Raw genomic sequence first — 14,155 nt, 5'->3', positions numbered from 1 at the left:
GGTGGTACAACATGCAATGTGTGGTTTTCATGAGCAATAAAAAGGGCGGAAATTAGGTTTATGTAGATCTTTATTCCAGTTTTCTGTACAGGTTCTGGAACTCTCGGAACTGAGGTGATGCAAAACTTTTTTTGATGTGTGTACTATCAGAGAAGAAATTCAGGAGCTGTGGGAGAAGTTGTGGTTTGGAAAACATCAGCTTTTATCATTACTGGGGTTTTACTCTGAAGCAAGAATTTAAGTCTCATTTCAACATTTGCATTGTTGTTTTACTGAACACCACACTGTGTATTATTTGCCAGTTCAATAGTGAAAATTCAAATGGACCAGAAAAACCACAGTTTTAAGCAGTTATGAATGGAGGGATTGTACCAAATAATAGCTGTAGTTGTGTCATGAATCCTCTTGGTTACTTGTGGAAACCTTTACATTACTCAGGTGACAGGAGCTGCACTGCAATCCCATACTGTAAGAGAAGAAAAATGATATGATATACATATTACTGCTGCTTCTTCAAAAGATGATTAAAAATATGATATAAACAAACAAGTATATTTTAGGCACAGAAGTGTTTTTCAGCATATAAAAAAACTGAGGTGTTTAATAACACTATAGCACAGTAGAATGGACTTGTGTTCCCAAGTAATGAAAATTTTGGTAAATTCCTAAATAGTTTTTTTAAATATCTTAAATAATGGTTCACAGAAGGCTGTAGAACACAACAAGATGGGTCAGGTGGCAGCACCCAGACCCCCCCCCCCCCCCCCCCCCCCCCCGAGAAGACAGACACCTCATCCGAATGGCATTACAAGACAGATCTGCATCCCCCTCAGCTCTGACGCAACAGTGTAACACATTGTATACTATCAAGGGTGACAATCCATAGCCGTTCATTACAGCATGGGTTACATGCACATCATCCATTTCTCCACTTACCTTTCACAAATATGCAGAAACATGCTAGACGACAATCGTGTATGGAATGACATCATGGGGGACAGGAATGACATCAGATAATGTTTTCAGATGAATCCAAGTGCTGTTTGTTTGAAAATCAAGGCCGCATTTGGGTTTGCCGTAAACATGGGGAGCGGCATCACATTGGTGCATTCTCACATGACATACAGTACCAACTCACGGTCTTATGGTGTGGGGGTGCTATCGGGTGCAACCACAAATCACAGTTGGTGCGTTTCCAGGCCACTGCAAGCAGTGTGACCTACGTGAATCTCATTTTGTGACCCATAGCCATACCCTTTCTGCACAACACCCCAGAAGCCATTTTTCAGCAAGGCAATGTATGACCAGATGTTGCTGCACAAACACGTATGCCTTCTGGGCATCGCAGGATGTCAGCCTTGTCCTGACCTGCCAGATCACCAGACTTGTGTGGGATATGTCGAAACAATAGGTGCAGTGCTGTGACCCAGTGTCAGCCTCTGCGGAACCAGGTGAATGCAACACAGTTGGCTACACTAAAGGCTGCCATTCACACCTTATATGTGTGGATGCTATCACACATGGAATAAGTTATCAGGGCCCATGGCGGACCCTATGTTTACTATGCAACAGGGCACATGCTGAACTGAGGTGACTGAAATGCTAATCATTACTGCAGAATATACTATTGTACACGTCCTGTGAATACGAACATCCTATCTCTAGTCGTTCAGGTGTTCTGTCTTTTCTGGACATGTGTGTACAAACCACTTCCTTTCTTGACCCAGTTACCACATAGGTCCTACTCGTCACTGCTGAAGCCACCTTCCTCTACAAAAACATTCCCCATGCCCATGACCTCACTGCTATCAAACACTACCTCCCCAATGCCCCTCTGACTCCAAACCCAATTCCTTGTACACTATGTGATCAAAAGTATCCGGACACCCTCAAAAACATATGTTTTTCATATTAGGTGGATTGTGCTGCCACCTACTCCCAGGTACTGCATATCAGCGACCTCAGTAGTCATTAGACATCATGAGAGAGCAGAATGGGGCACTCCGTGGAACTCATGGACTTCAAACATGGTCAGGTCATTGGGTGTCACTTGTGTCACACGTCTGTACATGAGATTTCCACACCCCTAAACATCCCTAGGTCCACTGTTTCCAATGTGATAGTGAATTGAAAACGTGAAGGGACACGTACAGCACAAAAGCGTATCGGCCGACCTCGTCTGTTGACTGACAGAGACTGCCAACAGTTGAAGAGGGTCGTAATGTGTAATAGGCAGACATCTATCCAGATGATCACACAGGAATTCCAAACTGCATCAGGATCCACTGCAAGTACTATGACGGTTAGGCGGAGGTGAGAAAACTTGGATTTCATGGTTGAGCGGCTGTTCATAAGCCACACATCATTCCAGTAAATGCCAAACGATGCCGTGCTTTGTGTAAGGAGCGTAAACATCGGATGATTGAACAGTGGAAAAACGTAGTGTGGAGTGAGGAATCACGGTACACAATGTGGCGATCCAATGGCAGGGTGTGGGTATGGCGAATGCCTGGTGAATGTCATCTGCCAGTGTGAGCAGTTCCAACAGGTGGTGGTGTTATGGTGTGGTCTTGTTTTTCATGGAAGGGGCTTGCACCCATGTTTTTTTTTGCTTGGCACTATCACAGTACAGGCTTACAGTGATGTTTTAAGCACCTTCTTGCTTCCCACTGTTGAAGAGCAATTCGGGAATGGCAATTGCATCTTTCAACATGATCGAGCACCTGTTCATAACGCACGGCCTGTGGCAGAATAGTTACACAACAATAACATCCCTGTAATGGACTGGACTGCACAGAGTCCTGACATGAATCATATAGACCAACTTTGGGACATTTTTGGAACACCTCACCAACAGACATCGATACCTCTCCTCAGTGCAGCAATCCGTGAAGAATGGGCTGCCATTCCCCAAGAAACCCTCCAGCACCTGATTCAACGTATGCCTGCGAGAGTGGAAGCTGTCATCAAGTCTAAGGGTGGGTCAACACCATATTAAATTCCAGCATTACCGATGGAGGGTGCCACGAACTTTTAAGTCATATTCAGCCAGGTGTCTGGATACTTTTGATCACAGAGTGTACATCTTACCTATCACGTCATCACAAACTACTACTTCTCCTTTGAGGGTAAGGTATATCATCATCATCATCATCATCTCTAATCTGCTTCACCTGGTCCTCTTCCTCAACCCAATGTGCCACCTTCCGGAACACTGGCCTCCACCTCTCTAATGGCGCTCCACACCTCCATTTGCTTCAAACCCACTAACCATAAACAGTAATTGCACATATCCTGGCCACCTGTGGACAGCATACACACAGAAAAAGAAATTCCTTTGCTCAGTATGCTGGAGGTGTCAGAAAGAGCTTCACACACACACATTATCACCATAACCTAGAGCACAAATAGATTACCTGTACCATATCCTCACAACCATAAACTTCCCTTCACCCCCAAGAACCACCTGCAAAATAGCACCCCTCACTCCAATTGCCCAATATCATCCCAGACTGAAGCAACTGAATAATGCCCTTAGAAGGCAAAGACTATCAATTATCATGCCTAGAAATGAGGGTTCTGCTACCCATGATCCTTTCCCCCACCCCTCTCCCTCTACATCTACATCTACATCTACATCTACATTTATACTCCGCAAGCCACCCAACGGTGTGTGGCGGAGGGCACTTTACGTGCCACTGTCATTATCTCCCTTTCCTGTTCCAGTCGCGTATGGTTCGCGGGAAGAACGACTGTCTGAAAGCCTCTGTGCGCGCTCTAATCTCTCTAATTTTACATTCGTGATCTCCTCGGGAGGTATAAGTAGGGGGAAGCAATATATTCGATACCTCATCCAGAAACGCACCCTCTCGAAACCTGGCGAGCAAGCTACACCGCGATGCAGAGCGCCTCTCTTGCAGAGTCTGCCACTTGAGTTTGTTAAACATCTCCGTAACGCTATCACGGTTACCAAATAACCCTGTGACGAAACGCGCCCACTCTTCTTTGGATCTTCTCTATCTCCTCCGTCAACCCGATCTGGTACGGATCCCACACTGATGAGCAATACTCAAGTATAGGTCGAACGAGTGTTTTGTAAGCCACCTCCTTTGTTGATGGACTACATTTTCTAAGGACTCTCCCAATGAATCTCAACCTGGTACCCGCCTTACCAACAATTAATTTTATATGATCATTCCACTTCAAATCGTTCCGCACGCATACTCCCAGATATTTTACAGAAGTAACTGCTACCAGTGTTTGTTCCGCTATCATATAATCATACAATAAAGGATCCTTCTTTCTATGTATTCGCAATACATTACATTTGTCTATGTTAAGGGGTCAGTTGCCACTCCCTGCACCAAGTGCCTATCCGCTGCAGATCTTCCTGCATTTCGCTACAATTTTCTAATGCTGCAACTTCTCTGTATACTACAGCATCATCCGCGAAAAGCCGCATGGAACTTCCGACACTTATCTACTAGGTCATTTAAATATATTGTGAAAAGCAATGGTCCCATAACACTCCCCTGTGGCACGCCAGAGGTTACTTTAACGTCTGTAGATGTCTCTCCATTGAGAACAACATGCTGTGTTCTGTTTGCTAAAAACTCTTCAATCCAGCCACACAGCTGGTCTGATATTCCGTAGGCTCTTACTTTGTTTATCAGGCGACAGTGCGGAACTGTATCGAACGCCTTCCGGAAGTCAAGGAAAATGGCATCTACCTGGAGCCTGTATCTAATATTTTCTGGGTCTCATGAACAAATAAAGCGAGTTGGGTTTCACACGATCGCTGTTTCGGAATCCATGTTGATTCCCTACATAGTAGATTCTGAGTTTCCAAAAACGACATGATACTCGAGCAAAAGACATGTTCTAAAATTCTACAACAGATCGACGTCAGAGAGATAGGTCTATAGTTTTGCGCATCTGCTCGACGACCCTTCTTGAAGACTGGGACTACCTGTGCTCTTTTCCAATCATTTGGAACCTTCCGTTCCTCTAGAGACTTGCGGTACACGGCAAGTGGTATTTTGACACCTACCCAACTTACACATTGAGGTCCTTCACTATGCCACTCCATGTGCCAGTCTATGGCCACAGCAGTGGAAGGCCCATTAGCAAGATCTGCCTAATTCACCAACTCGGCACATCCTGCCCTAGTCGCGTCACAGACTCACCCTATGTCATCGGAGGAAGGGTGACCCATGAAAGCAGCCAGGTCATATACCATCTCTGCTACAATTTCTGCTCATAATTTTATGTGGGCATGACCACCAAGCAGTTGTCCACCAGAATGATTGGTCACTGCCAAACCGTGGATAAGAACAGATTCGAATACCCAGTGATCGAAAATACTGCTGAGCCGTATGATAAAATTCAATGGCTGCTTTTACAACCCATGCCATGTGGGTCCTTGTCCCCCAACACCAGCATTTCTGACTGTATAGATGGGAGTAATCATCACAACATGTCCTTTGATCCCTTAATCTTACTGGCCTCTGTTTCCACTAATCCAGTGCATCCACACCCTCAAACCAACAGTTTCCCCGTCCTCCGTGTATGTGTGTGGTGGTGGGGGGGGGGGGGGGGGGGGGGGGGGGGGGGGGGGGGGGGGGAAGGGGGGGAGGGGGCTAGGAAGGTTTCCTCTTGATGGTCCACAAACAGGATTCATCTGAAAGCTCGTGAATTTTTCATTTTTTTTTTGTTTTTTTTTTTTTTTTTTTTTATTTTTTGTGCACCTGTCAACAATTCAATACTTCTACTATTCGGCAAGATGTCTCTTTCACTCCAAAATTATTTACATTCTGCCAGAACTTCCCTTACCATAGGTAAGATATAGTTACGCAAAATGTAATGTCATCAGAGATAACACAAGTAAGGAAGTTTTGTTCCCTGGTAACTAGTGTTGAAATGCAAGTTTGAGTTATTTATATATTGTTTTCAAACATAGCATTTTAGTGGGTGTTCCTGAAATTAAGAAAAGCATAAGGAACGTTGTTAGTAACATGTTGTTATGGAATTAAATTATTTTGTTGAAATAGTAACAATAATAATAAGACTGCAGTTCTACACACAGCCCTTTACCTCTAGCTCCCAAATACACTTAAATGTCCATTCCTTATGTTCCCAAAAGACATCACCACTAACAAAAACACATGTCAAAACATACAAGATATGTTCCAGACTATATGGATGATACAGTTGATAAGCAGCAGATGACACCAACCAAAAACTGTAAATGATTCCTGCTGAATATAGGTAACTCCGTACCTATAAACATTGGTTCAATTTTCAACAACTGATGCACACTCAAAACGCATATGTTCCTTGTGTCACTGAAAGTGTGAAGTGCATGCACCAAACTGAATAGGAAACCACATCATGCACACACATTAGTGCTGCATCACATCATGTGACACTCAGTGCTAATTCGATCAAATGGCATTAAGTAAAAATTGCGCATGTTACTGTTTTATGTTTCTGTACTATCATCTCTCCCCAGGAACAATTTCAGTCTCAGTATATATAATCGAATTACATTTGGAATGTTACTGCCAAAGTTAAAGCATACTGTAAAGCCGAGAAAATACTGTTTTGTGCTAGAACATTACCAATTAACTCCTAGTTGCCTCACTGCCAATCTCTTGACTACAATTTGACAGTATATTTTTTTATGCAAGTGAAATGTACAACATGTTTACTTAATTATGTGTGAAATTCCCTAAAAATATTAAATGGTCTATCTCATAATACATCATTTTCCCTATTAGTTATAGCATTTTCAGAGTTATGTTACTTTAGATGCTGACAGAAAAAACAACACAACATACAAAACAATTTAATATATTTATTTTTTTATATATATAATTATGTACATAAATAGGATCTTTTCATAGTAGCAAAAGCATGAGATTAATGCACCTCATACAAGGAAAGTGTAAATAAACAAAAATCAACCATTACCAGTATCACCAACAGCTACATTTCTCATCTAGATCCATGGAAAATATGAACACTGAGGAATCTTTGTGGTATCCATCTGTGTCATTGTTGAAAAATTTACAGTATTTATATATGGAAGATAATTTTAAAGTCTACTTCAAGTTTTATCAGTTTGAAGTTCTGGTAAGTTAAAGAAACAACTGTATATCATATTCTTGAAAATTATTGCTCTGTATTAAGTTCTTGTGAGCATCAAAGTATTAGACTGTGGCAGTCCATGACATGTACAATCAATATTTGAATCTACTCTAAGTTTAGGTTTTGGCTATACTCCATTAGCAACCCACAGGCATACAAATTCATTCATTCATTCTCTCTCTCTCTCTCTCTCTCTCTCTCTCTACAAATCCTTCTTTCCAAGAAAATAAAAGCCAGTTTGCAATGACAAACGTAACTTCCACCCACAAATCAGGAGTATATTGAAACATAAGTACACTGAATTTCCTCAGCTGATCCTGTATACTTTATCACATATAAACAAATACACAGTTAAGTTTGTAACTGGTACGAAAAACTACTGGAAGAGCAACAATTTTATGTTAATGTTACACTTGAACTTGCTCTCATATACATGCAAGGAGGACTCCAGCAACAAGTACGAACTTTGCAATAGTCTCAAACAGTGTTTTGATTGCATTTTTATACTCTGGCTAATTTTAACATTCACTTTTATGAGAAACTTAAGAATATTTCATACACATCAAACAGCACAAATTGCATTTTGAATTTCACATATGCCTGTACAATCCATTGTGATGTCAGTCAGTAAATGATAACATCAGTTTCAGCTTACACACTTAAGAATATGGAACTTAGGGCTGGCAATTACTGGTTTGATTTTCTCTCTAAGAATTAATTTTTGGTGTAACAGAAAAAGTACTGTTAAGTCCATATTACACATTCACTGAAATCTCGTCCATTGCATTAAATCTGGCACTCCTGATATATGAGAAAATTACCTACTGAAAGTTGCCTTTCTTGTGTGAAAACTGGCTATTGAAGACATCTTAGACACCACATCATAAGGCAAAATGTATTAAGAGAACTAAAATACTCACTGAGTGCTACACTGTAAGTAAACAGCACATAAGCATGCAATCTGTTCATATTAACATATATTTACAAATATTGTGTTAGTAGCACTTTTGTTAATGACTGTTCAATAACAATAACCAGCAAATTAAACTTTCGGCACAACTGTGCTAACTGATACTTTCCTTTGCATGACTAAAGTAACCACTCAGCATGTAAACTGTTCTGTAAATAGAATCCTTTGATGGTTCATTTTTTAAGACCCAAAACTTTTTGTTAATTAATCTCATTTAAATACAGAATATGATGCAGCTGCAATTTGTATGAGAAAGCAGATTTGGGAATGTTTCCTGGCTGTTATATGAATTGCAACAATTCCCAGTGTTACTATGAAGGCAGCCATCTGGATCCCTCATACTATATAGATCAGATCAAGTCTTGAACTAAAACAAGAATCTAGTTGGTGCACACCAGTTCAGTAACTTGGCTCTCAATATAAGAATCACCAAAGAGAAGTATTTAGCTAATTAGTTGTATTTAATAGAAAAGTATTTAGGATGAAATATTCATGTTGTTATGGGTTACACCTGTGCGCTTCCAAATTTTATCAACACTTGGAGCAACCAACACACTCGTATTTTGAGTCAGGTGACAGTTCTGAGACACCGTGATGTTTTGGAAGGTGCAATACACATCTGGAAGAAGAGGAGCATGTCACTTCTTTAAACATTGTGATATCTCAACATTGTCACCTGGCTCGAAACTCAGTAGTATATGCCCGGAATGTCTACATTCATATACAAATGTTGTTACAGCATTTATGCATCTTCATTAGAATCTCTCGAATTGTCCAGCAAGACAGTGATAAATAGGATCAAATCCTGAACAATTTCTTTAGGAATGCAGCTGCAGGTTTAGCAGTGAAATTCAGCTCATTACAACTAGCTTAGGCTGCACTAACTGGAAGAGTACATGTTTTTAGTCTTTCTTGACACATTGTCAAAGTTCAACTTTAATTGTCAATAAAGATAAAAATTTTACAACACCCTCATTAGTCAGGATCTGGAATGTTCCTGCTTCATTTGGCAAGCAAGGCAATAGAGCATTAAATGAGGAATTCAGTGTTATACTGAATACTTTATCCTGTGCAGAAGGTAGGCTATGATCAGAGAATTTGTAACAGGCAATCATATCATATTATTAAACAATATATTAAACAATTATTGATTATGACAATATTGAGTTACAATTACAAAATGTGAAACACTTTGAGTGAGTTCCATTCATTAGGCATATTACATAAAAATACATATCTCAAGATCTTAAGTTTAATCTATTGCCACATGAGACCAGTGTTTAGGTTAAGCTTTAGTTTATGATAAGATATAGACTGAATGTTATACACTTGGCAATGGTCAGAACCCTCTCAAAACTCGTCGCATTTTTAAGCTGTTAAAGCCTAATACTGTCATAAACAATAGGAACTGTAATCATAATTAATAAATAATTATCTAACTGACATGACATAGTCACTTTGAGCTTGTAATCAGTCAACAAGCCCAACCATCACACCATAGTATTGCATTATTCTACTTACATACTACTATAGGTTCTGTTAAAGGCAACCTACGAATTATTTCCAAAATTTACTCTTACATAACATTACAAAAAGTTTAAAAGTATTATTTCTCAGCTTTAATTGAGAGAGGGATAGGTGGGGAAAGTTATAATCTTTAGTCGAAATAATATAAACTTAGTGCACGCCCTGTTTATAGGCTTATTACTTTGAAATCTGATACTAGGAGACCACCTTCAAATTTGATTTTGTTCTCCACTTTGCTGTGTCCATTTTTCTAAGTATATGTGAGATATAATCACAAAAGTTTTGGAGTTTCCATTCCGTTAACTCTGCATAAAAATAGATGGACAGAATTTACAGAAAAACTTATATAATACTGTATAGCCACAATTTCTCAAAGACACACTTCACAACACTACATGGATTTAATTCAGATGAGATTGCATTTTATTTGCACCAGTAAGTTGGATGTTGCAGAGGGGGTCGTGCTTTTCCCCAAAACCAAGAAAGATAATAATCATTAAGTTTATCTGTTGGAATAACAAAAAGATATAGCATGCCAAACATGAGGTCAATAAATGGCCATCTAAACAAACTCTGGGCCAGGTCCATCTTTGTTTGCCTCATCTACACAATACATACACTAACAGAAACAAAACATGCAAAAATTATCCTAATAAGCAGATTAATGATGCAAATTACATCCACAATACTTACAGTGTGATTAAAATAACGTGTTTCTTGAGATGCTTAGTTAACAGGTGAGGAGGGGGGCTGAAGGGTGGAAGACACCACTGCCCTGATAATAACAGTAGTGAACAAATCCCTCCCTCTCACACCACCAACAGTTTGGTTGATGTAGTGTACTCTGAAACCATGTTGCCAGTAAATGGCAGCATATGATGTAGAGCATCAGTGGCTTATATGTGGTGGGCTTGGTACATGTAAGCAACAATATTACCCACACCTCTCAATCCAGAGTCGCAAGGTAATTTAATCACACTACAAACTGTTTATCCCCTTTTAAAGCCAATAACATCCTATTATGACAATTTCTTTACTAAGATTTTGGTGTCAGTTCCTTCATATTTCTTCTCTAATTCTGTATTTTGTGACAGCATCATTTTACTACAAAGTTTAGGTGTGTATTCTACACACATCTATTTCAATGTTACTTCTTGTTGGAAAGCTGATGACAGGTGACAAAATGTAAGTTGATTCAAGCATTGGGAAGAATTTTTGGTAGAACACGAAAAGTGGCAGCATACAGTTCACAACTGCTGTATTACGTATTAGTATCTACGGTTAAGTCCCAAATTTGACATTGTGGAATGAAGAAACAATTTTGATGATCTTTCAACCAGATGGCAAATTGATGGGCTTTTTCTTTCAGCTTTCTACAGCAAGCAAGTTACGATAATACTAGGTCTCACTATTTTTCCCTCCCTTTAATTTTCACTCTTATTTCGAACAACACATACCTAACATGCACAAACTGGACATATATTTTACAACAGAGTGGAGGACAAGTGTACTTATTGTCAGCTGATCAGAAATCACATCAGTAGATTCTGAGATACGGAAGTTTACCAACAAATACATTTCAAGCAATGGAAAGTTGATTACAACTCAGATACTGAAGCAACAACAGATTCTAATAAAGCAGTGGCTACACATGCCTCAAGTAACATCAACATTTTTCTTAAGTAGGTTCTCCAATACACATATCACACACAACCTCTAAACCTCAGGAGATTTCACTTATTAAGTACTGTTATTTGGTCTATGGAAAACCAGCAGAGGTCGGTAAAGACAAGATGAACTAACCGTGAATAACAGTTCTGGGGGATGCTGATAAGTAATGTCTCCAAATTTTTTATTCTGTTTTCAACATTGGTTGAGGTATTCCATCTCATGCATATTACTCCATTGACTTTTCCACTTCACTGACACAAGGTGCAACCTTCTGCCACTAGTGGGCTCCAAATTGTAGTGTGTAATGTGGCAGTGCGTAACATAATTAAGTTGGTGTGTGAGAGCCCTTAAGAAAACTGAAAGCACAAATCTGAAAAGTTTGTCCACACACGGAGCACCTTCTCCTTCAGCATGACAACACCAGAGCACATATGTGCTGTGACATCTGCAACAATGCAATGCCTTGGGTTCACTGTCATCGTTTCCAAAACTTAAACAACACATTCACATACTTCACTTTGGTAGCGATGAAGGGGTGGAACCAGAGGTGAGGTTATAACTCTGTCAACAAAATCAAACATTCTACAGTGACGGTATCAACAATCTGGTCTTTTGTTGGGAGCAATGTGTTCATTGTCAGGGTGATTATGTTGAGAATTAAATATGTAGACATAAATAAAGTTATAGAATGTTAACAGACTTTGTTTTATTTAGAAAGATTTAAGAGTTTTGACAAAAAAAATTCTGTAGCATAACTTTTCAGCATTCCCTCATATGAAGCCCAATGGGAAGTCTGTGAGTGGTAATATTTTTGAAACTTTCCAATGAAGCTGTTGGAGTGTACATTTATTAGGTCATATTGTGAAGATAACACATATTCCAGGGTTATTGGTTTGAATGAAAAGTGTAAGTTAGAATACAGATCTAACAAATACTTAGCTGAATCAGTAGAAGATGATGACACTGAGAAAATTTGGGATGACATAGCAGTGTGTTAACTGTACAAACCAAAATAGTTAAGGAATTCATTTTATAAAAACACTTCACTGAGTACCTGTAACAGCTACCAGTATGAGAAATTCTGTCTGAAGCCATTTTTCCCAAGAACACTTATATTGTTTTGTTGCAAATCAGTTTAATTTACAGTGTGATCCATGGTTCATTTTATTTACTTGTGTACTGGTCATTTTGCGTTTTATTGTTGCACACAGGCATTATTTATAAACTAAGTGTGGTTTGCTTATGTTGGCAAATTGCAAGACTAATAATAATTATCTTGCACAATTTAACATACACAGATAGAAAATTCTATAAAAAGTATGAAAACAATTAACAGTGTTAGTTACATTTTACCTAACTGTTCCACAGGTGTGATCTTATTTCATATCTGAACAGTACAGGGAAGCTGGTAAATGCCAAATGACTGACTAGAAAACAAAACAGTCACTGTCCATTACAAACATGTACTGTTGAAATTGTAAACAGCTTCAAAATAAGGCACCATATTTCTTATGATAATACACACTCATCACAAGCTGTTATTAAACCAAGTCACCACGATAACAAATTTACCTGGTTAATTAACTCAAGCATATACACAAACCTATACAAAAATCAGCCACTGTAGATTTTAAATGTTGCTATATTATCTTGGCTTGAGATGAATGAACTCATGTTTCACACTAAGCTCACGGAATGTACCACACTAAATCTGACCTTGGTGATTGTTTTAATATTACAAGTCAGATGTGCCTACAGTACATCCGAGTAAGTTACGTATAAATTATCTTTTGTTAATTCCTTGTTCACATCTGTATCATAAGGCACATTTAATAATGGAAAGCATTAACTTTGATGCAATTACACACAGCAGTTTCATGGCAAGAAATGAATGTCAGTATCACAACATTATGCATGCTAACCATGTTTGTCTTATCCCAGAAATGCTACAGCAAGCACCCTACATTCCCAACACGATAAAATATTTCCCTCAATGCATGCAGAAGTAAGTGTGTGTGTGTTCGTTCTCTCTCTCTCTCTCTCTCTCTCTCTGCCCCCCCCCCCCCCCCCACACACACACACACAACCTGAGCGTGCTGACGAAGCAATATATCATTGTTAGGTATTTACTACGTTCAACTTCTGCAACACAAAATTAAGTACTGTTTATTGGCAGTTATACCAAATTAAATAATAATTTACGGTGAGTGCATCACAAAAAGGGCATGAGCGATTTAAGTTGTGGGTGTCTTATAGAATATGATCACCAATTACTGTACCTGCCTAAGTACTAATACCGCTGTTACATTTATCATTTAGAAATTTGTATACCAATAATAAAATTAATAATACTAATAATAATAGTAATTATTATTAGATTTCACTTGTGTGTCTTTCCCTCAGCAATCTATTCATTTCCACAACTCTGAAGAACCAATGACTTGGCTAAAATTGCCACGAAACTTTACAAATGGGCACAACATGTGAACTATAGACAACATGCACATTCGAAAGACATGCAGAATTTCAAACAATATGCAGTCCACATGCACACAACACCCATGCACAACATGTATTTTCATGGCATTGTCTCTTCATCGTATATTTTTCTGAAGAACCATACTCCTAATAAAATCTCTCTGCTACATCAGTCCAGTAATGATGCAATCATCAACTTTGTCTGCATATTACATTTAAAATACCATCTTAATCCGTATCTTGTTGAGAGATGCAGCATTAGTGATACCTCTCACATAGATTTTGCACACAGACATGTACAAAATATTTTCTTTGAATTTGCAATCACGAGGGTATGAACTGGGGGAAAAGAGGGAGGGG

General features: G+C 39.0%; 1 protein-coding gene across 1 annotated transcript in view; it reads right to left on the bottom strand.

The window, feature by feature from the left end:
• Positions 1-419: 419 nt before the first annotated feature.
• Positions 420-14,155, bottom strand: part of LOC126185152 (segment polarity protein dishevelled homolog DVL-3) — a 138,750-nt gene continuing 125,014 nt past the window's right edge. The window contains exon 15 of the mRNA XM_049927999.1: positions 420-466. Within this exon, the coding sequence (XP_049783956.1) occupies positions 435-466 (32 nt within the window). The 3' untranslated portion in view covers positions 420-434. The remainder of the gene's footprint in view (positions 467-14,155) is intronic.

Source organism: Schistocerca cancellata, chromosome 4 (genome assembly GCF_023864275.1).
Source record: "Schistocerca cancellata isolate TAMUIC-IGC-003103 chromosome 4, iqSchCanc2.1, whole genome shotgun sequence".
In the NCBI taxonomy this organism is placed as follows: domain Eukaryota; kingdom Metazoa; phylum Arthropoda; class Insecta; order Orthoptera; family Acrididae; genus Schistocerca; species Schistocerca cancellata.
This window is presented reverse-complemented; position numbering and strand designations above follow the sequence as displayed.